The following is a 24140-nucleotide window of genomic DNA, read 5'->3' as shown; positions in this document are numbered from 1 at the left end:
CTTTATATTCAAATTACTAATATTGCCATTTATGAACTGTTTTCTTTGTCAGCGTTTAATTGCCGTCTCCAATTGCAGTGCATCGCCATTCCAGGACTGGGATTTCGTCGCGGAAGCTACCGATGTATCTGCAAACGAGGCTTCTACTATCCGGACACCAAATCCACCAGTCGTTACTACAATGGCACCGTGATCGAGGAAGAGTACGAGAACTTGATGATGGTACGTCCTTTAATAAAATTAGCTAGAACTTTATAATATATATATAATATAACCTATATATAACCAACTGCCAGCCAAACATGCAATAACTGTCAACGAATGATTGAAACCATATAATTCAGAATATAGTACACAGTATACTGAATATAGACTCAGAACTATGACTTGAGATCTAACCCCTGAGAACTAACACTCATTAACATTCTCTTCAATATTTTTTACAATTATAAGAAACTATATATGTGCGCCATTTTAAGTATTCTTCGCAAGTATAGTCGAAAAATTTCTGTCAATAATATCGTGCAAACAATATGACACGCGTAGTAACAAGAAAGTTCCAAGATTATATGAGTAAAACTAGAAAATAATTCAATTATGTACGCAATATTTACGGTGCACTTGTCGGAGATATGGACCGTGGTGGCGCTAGTGAGTTAGGTGGAAGATCGTCTTAAGGCTGTCTTGAAACGTTTACTCCCTAAAGGGTTCAAAAATTGTCCTCTTCGTATTGACTTCTCGATCTTTAGACATTGGCTAATTTTCTCGTTAATATTTTACACGATTTTAAAGAGCTAGATACGTGTGCCATTTTAAAAAATAGTCCTCTCCATGCTAAATCTTCGGTCGCGTTAAAATCGTTGGAACTTTTCAGTGGCACTAGACAAGTTAAACAACTTTCTTATCGATAATCTGTCGGTGTAGTGCAGTGGCGAGTGAAAGTCGTGCACACGTGAGCACGTCGTTACTTCCATGTCACTGGACATTTTTCAAAAATAAATTGGCCCCTCGTCCCTCGAGAGTTCTTAGCCCGGTTAAACACCTCTGAATACCGGCAAACCGTGTCACGATGCTTTCTCTGTTGATCAAAAGCTCGAAAAACTCCGGAACTGCCTCGCGAGGGAGACAAACTGCGAAGAAATAAAATTCCTCCTTCCTTCTTGACTCTTTCTTGACGTCGCAAGTTCTAGATCTCTCCAGGTGTCTCTCAGTATTTGCTCGGCAGTTTGGTAGGAAACTGCTGGAGCTTGGAGAGGGGAAAAAGTTAGCAGTTAGAGTTGCCCAAATCTCAATTAGAGCTCAGGAAATCTGTGCCGCAGTAACGAAAGGAGAAAAAAGAAAATGGAGAAGGAAGATTCATCCGAGACCAGCTAATATCTAATATCATCGGTAAGGCTCTTAGACGTGGAGGAAATGGAGGTCAGGCCAGAAGACGTATCTGTACCAATAGGGTGTTTGGTCGAGGAGCATCTCTGTTAACCGATGTAAGAAGGTTACCAGACCTAACCTCATTATTCGAAACAGCCTATCTTTATTACAACCCACATACACTGTTGATCAAAAATTTAGGAATCACTTCCTCAGTTTTATCTGTACCACATCTAGAATTAATTTGAAAGTAGTTCCACATGCACCAACAGTAATTTTCTCCATTTAGATAAATCTGGGATGTATACTGTAAAATTGTCTGAGGTAGCAAGATCCTTAGGGTACTTTTCTTCTCAAATTTCTGGATTCCATGAAACAGGCTATGATTCCAAGTTTTTTGTCGACATTGTACCAATCACCAGCTCCCCTGTTCTCTTCATCCAATCTAGGGACCTAGCAAATCAGTCCTTGCATGACCTTTACCCGCGTGACAATCAGTCTGAGCAGGCTCTCCGCGTAAGAGCTAGGGGTCGGGGCCATTTTGGACTATGCTCGGGTTACCTTTGAGTTAGGTTCAGCATAAATTAGGTCCCGGTTGGTTCACGAGCCCACTCGCCAATCGTCACCTCTCGCATTCTCTAATTTCGAGAGTCAGCCGCTGTACAGCTACGATCCGCTTAACAATCAGCCTAGTCAGATCATCAGCGTTGAAGTAGGTGTCGGGATCGTTCGGAATGGCTCGTACCAAGGGCGTGTCTGGCGATTTCATTTCACCAGGGGCTAATAGAAAGTTCAATGTGAGTGAATCAAAGGAAGCAACGAGTGTTGTGTCCCGTATCACAGCGGGAACAAAGGGATCACCGATCGCGATTGTACGCGATATAGCGTTCGTTTTGGGCTACGGAATTGCCACGGGCAGCTCGTAATTGCTAATAAATGATCATGGAACACGCATCCGCACAAAAGGAGCCTCTTTCGTTTGAATTAATGTCCCCCTGCTAGTCGCCAAAGAGTTAAATCTCTCGATGTTACGCCGCGGAGAAATGGCAACTACAGTCTCGTTTGGTTGCAGGAGAAATGGCTGATTCTAATGAGCTGCACACGACGATAAACATAAACGCAGCCATTGCCGCGGGCGATATGAGAGAATGAAGGGATTTCTACCTGGATGGCTCGGTGAATCGTAATGTGCAGCGTTTTTGGCATTGAAAATGCTACTTCTGCGTGTTATTGCTATATATATCCTAATGCTGTATGATGTGCATTTGTAGTTTCGTGGGAATAATTATAGTTTGCAGTATAGGCATCACCAGTTCCAATTTGTCTTCCTTTTTTCAATCCTTATTCATAGTAATGAAGGTTCTGTTAAGTACTATTTTTGGATAAGTTGGGATTCGAGTAGTTCAGTTATAATTTCTTGCAACTAATTGAAATAAAGGACATTAATTATTACTATATTTTCTTCTTTTTGGAAAATTCTTTTCTTTATTATACTATCAATTATATATTTTTGGTGAACGTATTTTCAAAATGGTTGTTTATTCTTTATAATTATTCAAAAACACCGAGCTAATGGAAGTTAATGAGAGTCCGTTTTACTTCTTTATTATCAGCGTCCCATGATTCATAAACACTTAGATCACTCTAATATCATTTGAACTAAGCCCTAGGAAAAGTCTATAAATCACTAATAGTCCAAGGACATAAAGGCTCAAAGTTGTCTAAGTTTCTACTACCACAAATCATCAAGGCAAACACACCATGTTCAATCAAACACATTTATTCTTTCTGTTAGAGTCAAAACCAGAACATCAGGGCAAACACTCTATATTTAATCAAACACATACGGCCTTATACTATAGTTAAACAAAAATCTACGAAACTTTATTTGAACCAGCTTATATTTTTAAAGGACGTCGTTAAGCATCATCCAATTAATTTTCCCTGTAAAAAGGTCAACCGAAACTATGGTAACTATGTCGGTATTTATAGCACAGATTATAGTCCTGTTATTTGAAGTACAGTTAACGAAAATTTCTACATCTAACTATTTCTGAAAAATTCTTCGTCGTATAACAAAGTATTGCAACGTAGAAAATTCGTATTAAATTAAACCTCGGTAAATGCCAACTAACTTACATATCCTGTAAACAGTGGAAGCTTAAAGAATTAATTGAAAATTTTCCCACTGTTTTTCCTCCTAAAAGCTTTCATTAATTTTCCAATAATTAAGAGTTAATTTAAAAAAGAGCAACCAAAGAGGGAAAATTAATTGGCAATTAAGAATTTAAAAAAAAATTCTTCTTTATATCCTAACCCAGTTGCCGAGAATATTTCTGAAAATATTAAACATCGAAATCCCACATTTATACTCTCATTGAAACAATGAAAATTCCAGAAACGAAGGAAAAACTTTGTTCGAACATTGTACGGAAAAATTCGTGACGCGACGTAGTCGAATATAATTTCGTAGCTGTTTTAAATAAATTAACTCTGAGAATGGTAATTACACAGTCCTTTCAAAATTTCGAAACGAGGCTAATTGCAAATCGTACGTTTCGGGGTAGCCAAAGCTCGAGAACAGCACTTTCGCGTTGCACCGGGCGAAATCATACGTTCCCGTGGAATAATTAATTTTTATTTTACGTCTCTATCGAGAACGTCTTACGAAACGAGATTTCAAGGAGAAACTTTTCAACCACGTCCAGTGGTCGATCGTTATCGATGTTTAAATTATACGAAGGCAATCGCGGGATCGAGCTTGCACACCGTGACAGCGAAATCACGCGAGCTTCGAAAATTACTTCATACCCCTCGCGATACAAACCTCGGCCTGGTTCTATTCCTTTTCATATTTTCCATTAACCCGTCACGAACCGGTCGCACGTCACAAACGACGAGGGAAAAAATGACCCAATTCTTGTCACAAGCTTTACCTTTGAATGACTATCTAATCAGGCGGATGTCAGGTTCATGTTAAGCTTCAAACAATCGTTTCCCGCCGTCAAAACCAGATCACTCAGCCATTTCTGCCTTCCTCGAAAATCTCATCGAACGTTACCGCTATTTTTTTGATATTTCTTTTACGGGAAAAAGACAAAGAAAAAAAAAAGAAAATGTGATTAATACCACATTAATTGCCAGAGAAATACAACGAGGGAATGGGGAAAATGATCTTTTGATATCTATCGAAACAATTGACAAGAGGAGCTCAATCGTTCGATTTCCTCGATAGAAATTTTTATATGCGTCGGATAGAAAGGGGAAAAAATTTCTCTTGTGTACACTGTACCGTTCTTCAAACATTTACTGGGCCTATAGAGAGTGGACTATACAGCCGGGATGAGTTATATATAGTACACCTTTCTCGATTGCAACTAGGGAAAAATGTTGAAAGAGTAAAGGGAAAAAGCGAATGGATTAAAATGCATCGTATTTTTCTTTCCGAAATTTTACGGTCGCTGCGTTCTTTCGAATCGGATTCTTTGGTTATTCTACGCAGAAATGAATTAGAGTGACGTGGTCGGGGAACGATCGGTTCGTGAGATATTCGTTTAGAAATTGCAGCTACGGGTGTATCGCTCTTATCCCCTTCAGGGTCGAATTTATTAATCCTTATCCGCTGTAGCGAAATGCAGATGCGTTTAGTCCTTCCGGTGGACTCCTGTAATAGTCTGAAAAGAGAAATCTCGGTTTGACTTCAAAGGAAGTTTAGATTATGCAGAATTTAACGTTCCATGTATCAGAAACTGTAAACAACGGAAACTGCGGAATTTTTTTCTCATTGATGTATAAAAGAGGGTAGAAATTCAATAGCTGCTGTGTTGTAATTTAAAAAATTATATGTAACCTTGTTTTTAATTTTTAGTAAAGTATCTCTAATATTTTTTAATTTTTAGGAAGCTTACTTTGGTTAGAAAATTTTATAATGGCACTCGAATTATTATTTTATAATTACATAATTCTAGTTCAATATACATTCTGATAGGGTACGCTGTAATTTCCTTTTTTAATATTTTGACAGTAAAAGAAATTTAAAAAAATGCAGAAAAATAATTCATCACTTTCTGTATTGAACACATTGATGTAAATAGGTTGTGTAGAATTTTTGTTCTTATTGAACTACAAAATAAGATAGAACTTCGATAGCTGTTGTACTGCAATTTAGAAAATTGCATGTAAGATTGTTTTTAATTTTTAGGAAGTTATCTTGAACTCTTTTTTTTAATTTTTAAAAAGTTTTCTTTAGTTGGAAAATTTTATAATGTCATTAGAATTATTATTTTATATTTTTACGTATACTGGTACATTTAGTTATGAAACAAAATTCTAGTTGAATCGATATTCTGATGGGATATTTTGAAATAATTTTTTGAAAATATTTTGATAGAAAAAGAATATTGATAAAATGTCCAGAGAAATAATTCATCACTTCCTCTATTGAACTCACTGACGGAAATAAAATTGGAAAAGAGAGCAGGTATTTTTTTTCATTATCCGTTGTTGACTTACGTATCCCTTGTTTAAAAATTCACAAATTGCAGTGATCGAGGAGCAGTGACTTAAAAATAAGCTCAAAGGGTTAACAAAAGAATGTTTTTCAGAAATTGAAGGAAAAAATGACGAGATCGTAACAATTTTATGCTCGAAAGTGCTAAAAGTCATTTCATTTACACAGCTCCTCGAAACCATGATTCACTTTGGAGTGGAGGGGATAACGATAGTAAAAAAAGAGACAAAAGAACAGTCACGAAACTACCATTTTTTCTCCTCGGATGGAGAATGTGCAGAGTTCTGTGGCAGCGTGCCAGAGCAACAAATATCGTGTCTTCCACAGACTGTTGGCATGAGGCTGCGCGGTAAGTACGCGGTGGTCCATGCTGGATAGCGAATTTCAGTGATTTTTCACTCGAACCATGGAGTTCCGTTGTGGTTCTTTTTCTTGTTCCCGGGAAATTTTTCACGAAAACAGCCAGCTGAGTTTGGAACGGGATCACCGTCGTCCGTAGTGCCAGAATTCATTATAGATCGCTATCCAGATTCAATCGCCCGTGGCGAAAGTGAATTAAACTTTACCCTGGCGGGACTCGAGCGTGGATTATCGACAATCTCTATTCTTAATCGACAGAAAATTATTCGAGCGTCCAAAGATTGCCTTGCATAACCTCGGATACGCCTGAGCGGGGGAACAGAAAAGTCACTAGATTCCTTCGTAGCTTCCGATAACATTCCCTAGACGCGCGCGCGCTGCCCCGAAGGCGTGGGAATTCCTCCGCGAGTTTCATTGCGACGCCTCGGGATATTCTCAGCCGATTCGTGGTTGCTTCTGGAAGATAACTTTCTAATGACACGCGACTACTTTCAAGCCTGTCCCTGGAAACCGGGACCCTATTAACCCCTTAACGTTCAAGTTCATATCTTAAACAAGCGGTAATTGGTATACTTTTACAAGCGAATTTATTTACTATGGTCATTAAAACTAGTATATAGGGTACCTTGAGATAGTAAATCTATACTTCGGACTGATTATACTCTCCAATATATATAGAGTGTTCCATAACATACAGTGTTACCAAACACAGTGTGATTCTGCATCAAAAAATAAATCGAAAACGTAGAATAAAATTTTTTAAAATAAGTCTTCCCTTTTGAGAAAATTGCCTTTCAAAATTCGTGGGTGTGTCTAATTTTTTAGGTTAGGTTAATCATTTCATTTCAGACAGTATTCTTCTTACTTCGTATTGATGGACTTAACGTTCCTAATTCCATAGAAAAACACATATATATACCGAACTTAATTGTCACTAGAAGTTTTGGAATTAAACTCACCCACATATTTTCCAGTTGGATTTTCTCGAAAACGGAACCTCATTTCGAAAAATTTTATTCCTCCTTTTCGATCCGCTTTTTTATGAAGTTTCTTACCGTAGTAAATAGTGCTATACTTTCCGGGATACCTTGCGCATAAACTTCCTTTGCATAAGCGTGAGCTAGTACTTCCTGCAGCGTTGAAGTGGAGAAAACGCAATACAATATCCCCGGGCTACGAGTTTAAGCAGTAGGAGAATTTAATCATTTTTCACCCGTGAACTGTGGAGAAGCTTGTTCGTTAAGGAGTTTATTTCCGACTTGGCGAGAATTCCACTTTCTCGCCTACCTCACAGCGCTTTAGGATCTTTCATAAATCATCCGTAAACGTTCAAGATTTTTCGCTTTATGTTTGATATTAGATCGAACACCATTTTTCTCGAGCACCCTGTATAGGGCAAAGAGAACGCTTGGTCAGTCTGTCGATTCGTTCGTTCCTTCGCGCGAAAATGGATATCGACAGCAGCCACGCTGTCATCCGCATTGTCATCCGGAGTTATGTGCCCGATTTGATGGGCACACCTGCGCCGGACGGCGAAACGATTTCCCATTGGCGTTCTACTGGAACGTTATTAATTCGTCGATTCGCTGTATGGTTAGTGTGGCGTAGAGAACCAGATCTTTTCGTTGTTGGGATTGTCGGTAGAGCAGGGTCCTGCGGTCGATAAGATCTTAGACATCGCCATTTTGAATGAAGTATTTGCTTCGAAAATTTCTGAATCTCTCGATACTTTGTGTAATTAAACTGTGAAGATTGTTTGAAAAGAGAACGTGAAATTGAAAACTGTATCTGTAATTATGTCCATTTCTATTGTATCATAGAAACATGCAGCTCTAAAATATAAGCTATTAAGGCATATATTGTAGAGGTTAGGTTTGAATTTCATTAAGTTAGGTTAGATTAGATGTATGCTTATGAAAATTGTTTCAATGTAAAGATTATTTTAATCATTTTGGTCCAAACAATATCTTCGTTTCGATTAGGTTCAATTCAATTCAATTTAGGTTAGGTTTAGAATGAAGTATTTTCTTCGTGAATTTGTGAATCTCTCGACACTTTATATAATTAAACTGCGAAGAATATTTGAAAAAAAGATTTGAAAATGGAAACTACGCCTGTACTTATGTCCATTTCTGTTATAAAAATATGCAACTTTAAAATACAACCCACTGAGGCATATATTATAAAGTATCTTATTTAAGGTTAGGTTTGGATTTTATTAAATTAGATTGGATTAGATGTATGTTTATGGTAATCATTTCAATGTAAAGATTATTTTGACCATTGTAGTTCAAACTGTAAACTATCTTTGTTTCGATTAGGTTCAATTTAGGTTAGATTTATATAGGTTAAGTTTACGTTTCTTGGATACACATTTTTAAAAATCTTGGATTTAGTTGAGACTAGAGTCAAACTAAGCCAGACTAGACCAGATTGTCAAGTTGTTAAGTTTTAGTTTGGTTTATGTTTATTACAAACATGATAACTTAGACACTAGTGTTGAGATTGCAAACAGCTTTGGTTAAGTTATGGTTAGGTAGCTCAACCTCGCATGGACGTACATTTTGATTAGATATGATGACTTAACAGTACATTTACCTAAGAAATTACAAAATGGGAACCATCCATAATTTAAACATTATAATCATTGTAACGAGTCTATGAAGTCATCATGACAAATTGCACGAATAAAATCATACTTAATACGTTCTACACGATTAAAATTGATTAAATTCTACAAACTACTCGGACTAATTAAAATCAAGTGCTCTTACAAAGGTTCCTAAAATTAAATCCCAATGGAACTCTTTATTAACTAGGCTTTTATAGATTAGACTCATTAATTAAAAACTTGATAATCGCAAAATGATAACTATTGCGATTCAACGCACATAAATACCTCCATTTCTAGACCATTAATCATCACCTGTCACGAACCGAGGAATCATCATTTATTAATCATCTTCACTTCCGGGGAAATAACCTTTATTTCCCCCACTTCCTCGATCTCCTATCTATAATGACAAAATTCAGAATCAGTCATATTCAAGAGCCGATCCTTCACGGGCAGGTGTAAAATCAGGCCTCGACCTTCTTCGTGAAAGTAATGTCGGATTTATTATTGGCCTCTGTCACCGCACAGTGGAAAGTCAGGTTCTCTAGTTTGGTGGGGCCCGTAAAAATGGAACAGCTCTCTCGAGGAAAGGGAATTTCGAGGAGTGTGCGATGCAACACCATTCGATGCAACCTCTCAATTACGGTCGTTGCAACGACGAATCGTGGAACGGGGACAATACTTCGCTTTTCTCCCCCACTTCCGGTTGCATGTACGTTTTTCCAGCCAGTCTAGCAGCCTTGTTTTGTTCGAACGAAATAATAGCCGAACAATAAACAGAACAATAAAGCTGGTTGCGTGTGCTGGTTCGGTTTTCCTTTCGTTCGCTGTCGCGTGTACCCTCCTGCCGGGACGTGTCGCGTCACCAAGGGTACCCATGAAAAGAACAGTTTCATTGTCCCTCCTTTGTCCGTTAGTGTCTCGTGACGTTATTCGTGTTTATGACGCTCAGCTCGATCTACCCTCAGTGATCTTCGTGCCTTTTGTTGGCTTGTTTGTTGGATTGGTTCGAGGAGATTGAAAAACTGTCATTTTTAAACGCGACCTCTGTTCGGGTTGCTTTTCGGTCTTTGTTCGGTGACAATGGCCACGCTGGCAATTTGTCACGGACTCTTCCATTCTTGGTGTAATTTCATTTTGGTTGGGCAACACGTCAAGATTGAACTTCGGTGTCCCGGCTTAAATCGACGTTATTGACATCAGAACGAAAATTGAGGGTAAATTTGGCTTCGTCTTGCTTGTCAGCGATGGCTCTGATCCAGATTCTCGTAATAATTTAATGCGAAACTTCTCTCTTTTATATGGAAATTTATTCTTGCGAGGAAATTCGTTAAAGTTGTAACGTTCGAGGGTAGAAATAGTAAATTTCTAACTATCGGAACTTGTACAAGAGTTGTGGCTAAACTTCATCTCTACTTACTCCTTAGGCTGAAGCTAACTGCAACTTAGCTTAAATCTAATCCACACCTAACCTGAAGTTAATCCAAGTCGGCTCGTTTTTCAGGTAACTTTGTTCTTAGGTTGCCTCGTGTGGAAATTGAGTCACTCGAGAATCCAGGATATACTGTCATGTTGTTACAAGTTGAAAAAACTCGTAGGCCTAACTTGACCTGAACGTAGACCCAGTCCAATCTGATTGCGATCCAGTACACTTCTATTTTCAATCGTGCAATTTGCCGGAACTGAAACATTCAAGGATTTGGTATAGCACATCTGTGCAGTAAAGAGACTTGTGTTAATGTTTCTTGCAGTTAGGCCACGTAGCTTCATCGTAATCATAGATCTGCTAGAATCGATACGTACCAAGAAGAGTATTAAGTCTTACTCACCATTCAGGCTTGTACAAAAGTCATAACTATTCAGCTCTTGTCCACTTTTTGATATAACCTAGCTTATACTAAACATAGGATGAACCTAATTCGAGACTAAGTTCTAGGTCTAAATTCTTTTCTTCTCTATGTACATTTATTCGAGTCATTGGATTTGTTAAAAGTGATACATTTGAGGATTCAAGCAGAGCAAAAATCGTAACCAATGTGTAGCTCTTGTCCATTTCTTGGCCTAACCTAACTTATCCTAGACATAGGTTGAATCTAATTCGAGACTAGTTTAAGTTCTACTTTTCTCTATAGACATTTACTGGAGTCATTGGATTTATCAGAAGTGAAATATTCGAGAATCCAAGTAGAGTGAAAATCATAACCAATATTCAGTCCTTGTCCACTTTTTGACATAACCTAACTTGTTCTAAACATAGGTTCAACCTAACTCGAGGCTAGTCTAAGTTCTACTTTTCTTTACATACATTTACTGAAGTCACTGGATTTATTAGAAGCGAAACATTGGAAAAGTGAAGCATAGCAAAAATCGTAACCAATGTTTAGCCCTTGTCCACTTCTTGGCCTAACCTAACTTATCCTAGACATAGGTTGAATGTAATCCAAGACTAAGTTCTAAGTCTAAATTCTCCATTTCTCTGTGTAGATTTATTGGAGTCATTAAATTTGTCCGAAATGAAACATTCGAGAATTCAAGTAGAGCAGAAAGCATAACCAATATTCAACCTTTGCTCACTTCTTGACCTAACTTAACTTATCCTAAACATAGGCTGAACCTAACTCGAGACTAGTATAAGTTCTTCTTTTCTCTGCATTTACATTTACTGGAATCATTAAATCGATCAGAAGTAAAATGTTCAAGAATCCAAGCAGAATCTTTCGCTATTAAAACTTGCCTCGATCCTCTCTCAAATCCCAGTCCTCAGAATTTCTTCTGAAGTTTCGTCCGATTTCATCCAGCCACTTAAAATTAGAGCTTAATTCAACCAGCTTCAAATTCTGCTATTTCATTTATCACATCTCCGACATAACCTTAAAAATCGTCTTATTTGATCAGGATTAATCATCGATCCCAACGACGTCATCTCAGCAGTTGGGTCACTGGAGACGGTAGCCTTTATCGTGTCATTTTTCGCGCTTTAATTACTCCCACACTGTTCCCATCGATTAGTCCTCGGTTCCTAGAGACCAGAAAATGGCCAAGGGATGGTTGCTTTTCGCCTAACGAGCCGTTTCCGTAATCGTTTGGCCATTTGTTTCGCTCGCCGGATGCTAGTTGGTTTTTAAGGCGTTGATCGCGGCTCTATAAATCACGCTACTTCCACCACTTCCGTTTCTTCGTTCTTATAGAAGCTCCTTTTTCTTTACTTTGTTCATACTTGTTCTTGCCATTTCCTTCCTTGTCTGCGCTTTTTGTTCCCCACCACCTGGGATTCTTGGGATATTGTTCGATTAAGGTTAGGCTAGTTTGAGCTATATCTGGAACCAGGCTATGCCTCCTCTGCAATAATATATTAACCCTTTGCAGTTGAGAGGTGCCCTTGTGTCGCCATTTAATAAAACTTCGAAGATCAATATTAATTAGTATGTCAAATTTACGATAATGTTACGGTGTACGAGGTATCGAAATCAAATAATTTTACGTGTTAATTATTATACGATTTCTTATTTACTGCTCGAAAGATATCGTCGACTTTATGGCAGACAGTTTTCCATTACTATTTTTCTGTAACGAAAAAATCGACGAGTGCAAAGGGCTAACCTCTTGACTAGTGATTTGGTTTCATGAGACATTCTACTTGGATCTCCTTTAGTTTATTCTGAAATGAACCAATATGTGTGCATAAATAAATAGACAAGTTTTATATGGAAATTTTTGTATTTTTATGAGACATGGTGGAGTGCAGAGTGTAGTGTCTTGTCTTCTTGTCTTGTCATCTTGTCTTCTACATTTCCAAGTCTTAGTACTATTGGGTGCCCCAAAATTCACGCAAGAAGCAATTTTAATAGAAAACACAGGCTTTTAATTAAAAACTGTAAATATTACTTGACAATGAAGACACGTTGTTCTTTCTGCGGTGCTCCATTTTTGGTAACCCTGAACTGACAGTTGTCACGCTGTCTTTTCTTTTTCGTTGACAACATTGCGACATACAAATGGCGCAGAGTTCAAATCTTGCTTGAGTTTGATTTTGGAACACCCTCCAGTTTCACTGTCACCATTATTCCATATCACTGCACTTGTCCAGTCAGTATCAAGTTCTCGATCAGATAGCCTAATGCAGTATACATTAAAACTGTCATTAACGGTATCATAAATCATTGACTACTATTTTTACGTTAACGTTATAGATTGGGTTTTCCAGATAAGGTACATTAAAATATCGTAAGTTTGTATCGTGTTGTAACTGTAAGGATATGAATGTGATTATAATGAGTCCTTGGCCTAATGCAGAAAGGTCTCGAAATGGCCTGTGGTGGCTACTTAACGATCAAAAGTTGGGAAGTCTTATGTCAGATGTGTTCCACGAATGTGTTGACCACTAAAAGCACAGCCAAGGGCGAGATCACTATCAGCTTAGCCTATTAATACTTGGTAGGAGTGACGTCAGCTGGGTTCAAGTGATTAGGCTCCGGTTACAAGAGGAGTCATGTGGCTAGGGAAGGTACGAATAATATGTAAGCACGATTTCAGGCTGCAGATGCTTTAAGAAATTCAAATCCTGTCGTTACATAGACAGAGATGTGATATTGGATGCATTCTTGGTACCATATATACATACATGGATATGTTTGATTGGCAAATATATAGAATAAGGGATGTTATTTTATTCTAATATATATTTATTATGAGCTAAATGAGACTAGGAGTAAAGTGTAAACTAAAAGACTAGACTAATGACTGATCTATAATTAAGTGACTGACCTACACTGTCACGTGCTTCCTTCGACTATGCACACCAAAATCCGTCCAAGACACTCTTTGACCAACTCCCACAAGCTCTGCTAAAGACTCTCTCAGAACTGCCCAAAGATTGCCCTTGCATCCTTATTTAAACCTAACAATCTTATCCATGCAATCCTTGTGCGCGGTCACTTGCCCTTCCACATGCACTCCACATGTTACCCTGAACGTTCGACCTGAACCCGAGGTCTCTTTATTATCCCTCATATATGAAGAAGGCTCATGTGTTCCCATGCACTCACTTTCGAACGATAAAAATATCCTACATATATACTTACCTCGAACCTGAAATCCTCTATACATCTCTACATAAAAAAATTCTTGCATCTGATCCATATTGCACCAACTATATCGGTGATTAGAATAATATCGTGTTCTCATAAATTACTATATCAATTCATCGCAAACAATACACCTATTCAGATTAGCAAATACCCCAAGGAAAGTCCAAATACAGACCAAAAAGGAAAAGAAAAAGAAAACGAAATCGTTAGGTTAGAATTAGGTTTAAACAAGGTCAAATTAGGTTCGATCTTGGTTCGTTTAAAAGCTTCCGAAGAATTGAAGTTACCCTAACTCGTTTAAACACGATTCACCACAGGAAACGATGAGTCCAGGTTATAAAATATTCCCAAAGGATGAGAATATAGGAAAATCGTAAGAAAATACCAATTGGTAATGTTCAGTAAGAGAAACTGTCTTTGTTGGACAGTTTAAGCTGAGTTCAATTTTTGTTAGCCTAGAAACCCACAGAGGGCCGTGGCTGTCTATGCCAGTGATGAATGAATGGATTCATGACTCTGTGCAGGCCACATTTACCGGTTTCAATCCCACTAGATTGATCCATAAGCTGCAGTAGATGAATGGTGGTAGGTCCCTGTGCGATGATTCGCTTAACATAGGCACTCGTCAGCCAACGAGATTGCACGTCAGAAAGACACGGTGGTTGGATGAGAACAGAGCTGACACGCGAATCGAACGTGGCCCTGGGTCGTTGGGATCGTCGATATTGCAAGCTTAGTGTCTGTTCTATGTGACAGCATGTCATTTCTGATTACGCCTGGTATTCCCGCTGAAGTTCAACGCAAACTGGCGCGTAGGCTAAGCTATCTTTGATTGCTTTCTGATAGGAATTCGCTTGTCAACGATGACGGACCCTACTGGGCACGGCGTTTAGCGTAATTTTCTAGCTATCCGATCCGGTACTGACGAGTTGCTCGATACCAGGTGAACAGTGTCAAATATATCTTCTCCACCGATGTCAGCCGATCATTTCTCTTCGCTATTCTTATATCGGTAGCAAAGGGATAAAGAGATCTAAAAGTTGGTCGCCCGAGTCTTTTCTCATTAAGACGAGGAAGGAATGTGGATAAAATTTGCTTGGAAATATCGAGCTGGTAAGAAGTTGCGAGGATTATAAATGACGCGGATTCACGTCAGTGGAAAGCTGAAAGGGGGTCGTAAATGACACGGATTCAGCAACTAACGCGAGGAGAGTGTGTCGAAATGTATGTAGGTCGAACGATAAGTGAGTTACTGAACGTCTGTTGAAAATGTTCGAATGAATAAGAAAAAATGTCGACTTGAATAGCAGGAATTTTTCATCACCAACGTGAATTTGCATTCTGTTACTATTTCTCCACATGGTTCACGTGCGTGCTTGTAACGAGGACCGTTACGTTTATTTTCACGTCCTTTGATGCACTCTCGGAATTTTTTTCTCGGAGAAAAGTATTTTTCGTTGTGACTATTTAACTCTAAAAAATTGGTGGAAAAAATTAGTTGAATTTTATTAAGTTCCACGAGGGCTATCTGAACGAAAAAATACCAGTGCCCTGTCGTGATAAAAAGCAAAAAGAGGCAGAAAAAAATGAAGAGTACTTCGTTTGATCTCGTATTATCCACTTTGGAGAAATATCCTGTGCACTAAATGAATGACACTTCCGTTCTATTTAATTAGGACAGGGAAGAATTGAAATCGATATCTGCAGCTGTTTTTCGAAATAATATTACTCGTAGCATTTCGCTTGGTTCAGCTTCTATGCTGGTCTCTCAAAATTTCGATTAATTCACATACGTATATTTTCTATCAAATTTGAATTTATATCATGTTCGGTATTGTTATATTATTACGTTTATTGTTAAGCAGCAAATTCTTATCGAAAGGATTATACCCCCATTCATGTTCGAACATTTAGAATAATCCAATGAAATTCATGGAACAATGCTGGGGAATGAGTTAAAAATATAAGCAACGAACACGATTACATCTGCATGTAATTCTTCATGAAAAGTCAAAAGCTTTCAATTTTCAACTTCTTTTTCTATTCGTATATACCTTCGAGTTATTCGACCTCACATTTTCAAGGTCACGGTATAATAGGTCAGTATATTCGCCATTTTATAAATATAGATTTGCGAATTCAAATGACCTGGAAAATATATACAAATGCCATAAATCCTTCGGTTTATACTGTCACAAAACCGTTGTGGAAACAGTTTTTCGATATCACGTTCCGTTTAAATATAGTATTGTACTTATTTCATTCACTATACTGGTTTCGTTTAAATATGATATTTACGCCGATCACTATACTGGTTTCGTTTAGATAGGATACTTATTTCGTTCACTATACTAGCTTCGTTTAAATATGATACTTATTTCGTTCACTATACCAGTTTCGTTTAAATATAATACTAATTTCGTTCAGTATACTGGTTTCGTTTAAATATGATACTTATTTCGTTCACTATACTGGTTTCGTTTAAATATGATATTTACTCCGATCACTATACTGGTTTCGTTTAGATAGGATACTTATTTCGTTCACTATACTAGGTTCGTTTAAATATGATACTTATTTCGTTCACTATACTAGTTTGCTTTAAATATATTATTTCATTCACTATACGAATTTCGTTTAAATATAATACTAATTTCAGTATACTAGTTTCGTTTGAACAATAATAAATGAAATATGTTGTATACTTCTTGTCGAAGGTAAAACACTGTCTTATGACATGTTCGTTGCTATTCGGTGAACGGGAACCACTATTTGACCATAAACGTCCTCGTTCCACTGACGCGGCCACCTGTCGGTCGAAGCGGCGAGCTGTTCTACTGATTGATCCACTTGTCCGACCATACGCGACCCCATTCTACTAATCTTCGCCGCTTGTCCGATTCTAATCGATTTTTTCCAGTAAAAGCATACAGAAACATCACGGTGGATTATCAATTAATCGACCAAACGGATCTGCAAGCCCCGTTCACCCTGCTCCGTTGAATATTAATCCCATTGCTACATTTGACGATTGCCATTCGAATATTATCGTCATTATCATTATTCACTGTCCGATAGTGGACTCAACGGTCAGGATGGTGCACGCAACTACACTGTTAACGCGAATTATTTCGTCGTTGCACCTCGCAACAGATGTTTGCGGCGCGTGGGTGGAAAAGCCGCCCCAGTGATTGACCCATTTCACTGGCAATGCAAAAGGTTGCAGCCTCGTCGCCACGCGTTTCCCATCAGATGCCGAGTGGCATCCGCTTCCGTTGCCCCGTTTGTACACTTCCACCACCTCCTCCTATCCTCTTTTCTCAGGGCCAGCCATTATCCCCCCCCCAACCCCCGTGTTTCAGTGTTCATGAAATTTTGTTATACCACTGTTATTTCGATAAATTTTAGAATAGACTTTGGAATAGAATCAATAGAATATTTGTGAAGAATTTTTTATTATTATATGACATTATATTATACGATCATATATATTAAATTATCGATTACGTGATTACATATATTATATTATTAGTATATATGTTATGTTAATATTATATTTTATAATTATATTAAAATGAGAAAAGATTATCTGTTTTTGTGTAGAAATGTGGGAGCAGCCTTGTTATTTGTTAGAATAATAAATGATAAATGAATTTATAAAGTTTTAATGGTTTCATGAAAATTCAATTAGGGTATTTGAGGGGGTGAAGAATATTTTTAAACTAATTTCTTGTGCTTTATCTGTAAAAATGTTTTAAACAAATTTTTTATGGCAAAGCAATGGTAGGAATATTCTTGGACATCTGATACCACTGATTTGATTTAGATAGGAGGTGTTATCATATAGATTGAAAATCAATTTGAATTTTCTTTTCTTCGCTGAAAGGAAAGTTGGAATGAACGTTAGTCGTGGAAATTGAGCTTTGCGAATATCTTACATTTTCATAAAAAATGTTGAATATTTTACACGTGGAATAAAATATATTAAAAAAGTTTTATCTGAAAATATTGGATGCTGATATAATATACGATAAAGTAATATTAGGTGTAAGAATTTTAAATGAAAATGTTGGATATTTACATGAAGAAATAAATAATAAGTACACGAATATTGGGAAAAATAATGGATATCGAAGTAAAATGAATAAATACTGACTTGACCAATTTGAACTGAAAAATAGTCACATAGAATGAACGAATATTACATTAAAAAGTCTTACGTGAAAATGTTCAATATTCGTATAAAATAAATAATCATTAAATGTTAAAATTATTGATTAAAATATTCTATATTAATATCAAACAATTAAATATTAAATACAAAAGACTCGGTTGAAAATTTATCATAAACGTCAATAAAATAAATACCACATACAAAATGCACGAAATAAATATATTTTGCATTTGTTTCCGTTTTTAAAGAGGATCCCGAATTTTTAAATTCTGCTGAAAAATTTTGACGCAGAAAAATTCACTATTGATTCGATATTCCATTATCTCGTACATATTCGAAATTTCAGCTCGAACTAATTTGCATTCGATGATTAAATGACGTTCACCCACGCGATGTTTCATTTTCTCGTTGAAAAATATTTTCTGGCGCGAAATCAGCTGTTTCGTTCACACTTTTCCATCTCGCTGTCCTCTTCCCTCTCGCATTACATAATACATTATTCTCTTTTGAAATCTCATCCGGTTGAAAACAAATTTTTAATTAACTTCATTGCGCATTTCGAAACGTTCCACGAGTTCAATTAAGAGTAAACTACATTCCGTTCGCGGACGTGTTAATAATATGACTAACAAATCCGACGCAGCCTGTATTCCTGGGTATTAAAATCGCAACAAAGCTGGCGTTCAAGTACTCGCAGTCCCTTTGCTCGATTCGACAGAGAAACAGTTGAAGGTAGACAATGCAAAGTGTCAGACAATAACGCGGATCATAATGAACATTCGCGAAAGAATGATTAAAGCACACCCTACTTCTAAAGACACCCTAAAGACACTACTTCTCGTGATAAGACAATCTTCTCAGTCCATGAAACTGAGACAAAAAGACAATTCGCATTTTCCGGTTTTTATTTGGCAAAATTGAAAATTAAGGAAGAAGAAGGAAATTCAAATCTTGTAGAAAATTTTCGAAATTAAGGGTGTAATATAACCCTTTGCACTCGAGAGGTGATTTTCAGTCACCATTTCATAAAATTTGGAAGATCGATATTAATTAATGTATCAAATTTAATGTAATGTAACGAGTGTGCGAGGTATCGAAATCAAGTAATTCTACAATTCTATTATTATATAATCCTTTATTTACTACTCAAAAAAGTATCGTCAGTTTTTTAGTAGAGAATCTTTGAATTTCTACTCTCTCTAGCTAAAAAATCGTCGAGTGCAAAGGGTTAATAAACTTATTTTTGTAAAGATTCTATATGCAATGATTCAATTTCGTAGTATCTAGTCTTTCTATATGATATTAATTATGATGTTAATTATAGTATATTTTATGATATCATATATCATGAAATATAGATTTTTTCAACATAGTATCTTAATGATTTTTCACACAGAATGGCAAGAAGAATCTATAAATATAAAACAGAAATGGATTTGATTTTGTATTTTTTGGGAATATCGTTGCAGTCAAGGAAAAAGTGAAACCACGAAAAATAGAGGCTATCTGCCATTTATTTATTTCTTTTTCTGTTTTCTTCTATCTGTTGCCAGATTCGAGATAGAATCAGTCCCAATTGCGTGACTCAGCTTGTATACTATACTACTATATAGTGTACATTGTATTTAGAAGCATATTGTAGTAACAGCATAGTACTAGACAGCAAATATATAGTACACTCTGGTGTGTAGTAAATACGCACAATATAATAGTATCTGCAGTATAAAAATTATTTCATTCTAAAAATTAATAATAGAATGAAATCAATTAATAATATCTATCTTAATTTATATTTCTAGTAACTTTTGTGTCAGTTGTTCTAAATTTCGTTTTATATATAATAATACACATACAATTTTGTTTAAACGTCCTCGTTCCACTGACGCGGCCACCTGTCGGTCGAAGCGGCGAGCTGTTCTACTGATTGATCCACTTGTCCGACCATACGCGACCCCATTCTACTAATCTTCGCCGCTTGTCCGATTCTAATCGATTTTTTCCAGCAAAAGCATACAGAAACATCACGGTGGATTATCAATTAATCGACCAAACGGGTCTGCAAGCCCCGTTCACCCTGCTCCGTTGAATATTAATCCCATTGCTACATTTGACGATTGCCATTCGAATATTATCGTCATTATCATTATTCACTGTCCGATAGTGGACTCAACGGTCAGGATGGTGCACGCAACTACACTGTTAACGCGAATTATTTCGTCGTTGCACCTCGCAACAGATGTTTGCGGCGCGTGGGTGGAAAAGCCGCCCCAGTGATTGACCCATTTCACTGGCAATGCAAAAGGTTGCAGCCTCGTCGCCACGCGTTTCCCATCAGATGCCGAGTGGCATCCGCTTCCGTTGCCCCGTTTGTACACTTCCACCACCTCCTCCTATCCTCTTTTCTCAGGGCCAGCCATTATCCCCCCCCCAACCCCCGTGTTTCAGTGTTCATGAAATTTTGTTATACCACTGTTATTTCGATAAATTTTAGAATAGACTTTGGAATAGAATCAATAGAATATTTGTGAAGAATTTTTTATTATTATATGACATTATATTATACGATCATATATATTAAATTATCGATTACGTGATTACATATATTATATTATTAGTATATATGTTATGTTAATATTATATTTTATAATTATATTAAAATCAGAAAAGATTATCTGTTTTTGTGTAGAAATGTGGGAGCAGCCTTGTTATTTGTTAGAATAATAAATGATAAATGAATTTATAAAGTTTTAATGGTTTCATGAAAATTCAATTAGGGTATTTGAGGGGGTGAAGAATATTTTTAAACTAATTTCTTGTGCTTTATCTGTAAAAATGTTTTAAACAAATTTTTTATGGCAAAGCAATGGTAGGAATATTCTTGGACATCTGATACCACTGATTTGATTTAGATAGGAGGTGTTATCATATAGATTGAAAATCAATTTGAATTTTCTTTTCTTCGCTGAAAGGAAAGTTGGAATGAACGTTAGTCGTGGAAATTGAGCTTTGCGAATATCTTACATTTTCATAAAAAATGTTGAATATTTTACACGTGGAATAAAATATATTAAAAAAGTTTTATCTGAAAATATTGGATGCTGATATAATATACGATAAAGTAATATTAGGTGTAAGAATTTTAAATGAAAATGTTGGATATTTACATGAAGAAATAAATAATAAGTACACGAATATTGGGAAAAATAATGGATATCGAAGTAAAATGAATAAATACTGACTTGACCAATTTGAACTGAAAAATAGTCACATAGAATGAACGAATATTACATTAAAAAGTCTTACGTGAAAATGTTCAATATTCGTATAAAATAAATAATCATTAAATGTTAAAATTATTGATTAAAATATTCTATATTAATATCAAACAATTAAATATTAAATACAAAAGACTCGGTTGAAAATTTATCATAAACGTCAATAAAATAAATACCACATACAAAATGCACGAAATAAATATATTTTGCATTTGTTTCCGTTTTTAAAGAGGATCCCGAATTTTTAAATTCTGCTGAAAAATTTTGACGCAGAAAAATTCACTATTGATTCGATATTCCATTATCTCGTACATATTCGAAATTTCAGCTCGAACTAATTTGCATTCGATGATTAAATGACGTTCACCCACGCGATGTTTCATTTTCTCGTTGAAAAATATTTTCTGGCGCGAAATCAGCTGTTTCGTTCACACTTTTCCATCTCGCTGTCCTCTTCCCTCTCGCATTACATAATACATTATTCTCTTTTGAAATCTCATCCGGTTGAAAACAAATTTTTAATTAACTTCATTGCGCATTTCGAAACGTTCCACGAGTTCAATTAAGAGTAAACTACATTCCGTTCGCGGACGTGTTAATAATATGACTAACAAATCCGACGCAGCCTGTATTCCTGGGTATTAAAATCGCAACAAAGCTGGCGTTCAAGTACTCGCAGTCCCTTTGCTCGATTCGACAGAGAAACAGTTGAAGGTAGACAATGCAAAGTGTCAGACAATAACGCGGATCATAATGAACATTCGCGAAAGAATGATTAAAGCACACCCTACTTCTAAAGACACCCTAAAGACACTACTTCTCGTGATAAGACAATCTTCTCAGTCCATGAAACTGAGACAAAAAGACAATTCGCATTTTCCGGTTTTTATTTGGCAAAATTGAAAATTAAGGAAGAAGAAGGAAATTCAAATCTTGTAGAAAATTTTCGAAATTAAGGGTGTAATATAACCCTTTGCACTCGAGAGGTGATTTTCAGTCACCATTTCATAAAATTTGGAAGATCGATATTAATTAATGTATCAAATTTAATGTAATGTAACGAGTGTGCGAGGTATCGAAATCAAGTAATTCTACAATTCTATTATTATATAATCCTTTATTTACTACTCAAAAAAGTATCGTCAGTTTTTTAGTAGAGAATCTTTGAATTTCTACTCTCTCTAGCTAAAAAATCGTCGAGTGCAAAGGGTTAATAAACTTATTTTTGTAAAGATTCTATATGCAATGATTCAATTTCGTAGTATCTAGTCTTTCTATATGATATTAATTATGATGTTAATTATAGTATATTTTATGATATCATATATCATGAAATATAGATTTTTTCAACATAGTATCTTAATGATTTTTCACACAGAATGGCAAGAAGAATCTATAAATATAAAACAGAAATGGATTTGATTTTGTATTTTTTGGGAATATCGTTGCAGTCAAGGAAAAAGTGAAACCACGAAAAATAGAGGCTATCTGCCATTTATTTATTTCTTTTTCTGTTTTCTTCTATCTGTTGCCAGATTCGAGATAGAATCAGTCCCAATTGCGTGACTCAGCTTGTATACTATACTACTATATAGTGTACATTGTATTTAGAAGCATATTGTAGTAACAGCATAGTACTAGACAGCAAATATATAGTACACTCTGGTGTGTAGTAAATACGCACAATATAATAGTATCTGCAGTATAAAAATTATTTCATTCTAAAAATTAATAATAGAATGAAATCAATTAATAATATCTATCTTAATTTATATTTCTAGTAACTTTTGTGTCAGTTGTTCTAAATTTCGTTTTATATATAATAATACACATACAATTTTGTATGTATATATCATTCTGTACACTATCGTACTATATAGTAATATATAGTATACATAGTAATATGTTGTTACTTCAATATATTTCTATATATATATATATATTGTAGTAACAGCATATTACTATATATCAAATACATAGTACACAGTGATATATAGTAAATGTAGTATATAATAATATGTGCAATAGTAATAAACAAATAATTTCATTCATAAAAATTAATAATAGAATAAAATTAATTATTAATATCTGTCTTAATTTATATTTATAGTAACTTTTGTGTGAATTGTTCTAAATTTTGATTCATATACTATAATAATTATTTGATTTCTGATTATTTATAGCTATTAATGATAAAATATTTGTCCCATTACATGTCTCGCACATATCTTGTAATATAAACCTTCTTATTATTCAATACACACGTCATAGGAAATTTCTTTTTCCTTGATCTTCACCATAGTTAGCGACAGGTCAAAATTTATCCACTGGCCCGTGAAATTGAAATTCCAAAGTAGCGATATTTCATATTCCCTAAGCTAATAATTAAATTAGACTGTCGAGCGTCTTAGGGTGCGTCTGTCATGAATTTCAAGTGCTTTCCTAGCATAATTGCTCAAGTACACACCAAACCGTTCTAAGTTGCTTAGAATTACCGAGAGCGAGGTTTCATGAAGTTGTTGCTACGTCACTGTTGACTATCAGGGACGACAAACAAACGTGGATTGTTGGGAAACTCTGGATGGTTACATTCCTTAAGTCAACATGACGTGTAGAATTGAGAGTTCGATTTCCACGTGAATATACATTTCCAAAAATTTGTTCGACAAACAAATTTTTAGAGAAATATTAGTCGTAGATAAATATTTCGGAAAATAAATATATTTGTTCGTTAAATTGACAATTTTAGCAA

General features: G+C 35.9%; 1 protein-coding gene across 1 annotated transcript in view; it reads left to right on the top strand.

Moving 5' to 3' along the window:
• The window catches only part of LOC108551553 (probable G-protein coupled receptor 158), a 254840-nt gene that overhangs the window by 125346 nt on the left and 105354 nt on the right, over positions 1-24140 (top strand). The window contains exon 4 of the mRNA XM_017905767.1: positions 79-222. Coding sequence (XP_017761256.1) covers positions 79-222 — 144 coding nt within the window. The remainder of the gene's footprint in view (positions 1-78; positions 223-24140) is intronic.

The sequence above is a fragment of the Eufriesea mexicana genome, unplaced genomic scaffold (assembly GCF_001483705.2).
Source record: "Eufriesea mexicana isolate 0111107269 unplaced genomic scaffold, ASM148370v2 scaffold4545, whole genome shotgun sequence".
NCBI lineage: Eukaryota > Metazoa > Arthropoda > Insecta > Hymenoptera > Apidae > Eufriesea > Eufriesea mexicana.
The sequence above is the reverse complement of the archived record's forward strand: the minus strand, read 5'-3'. Positions and strand labels throughout refer to the sequence as shown.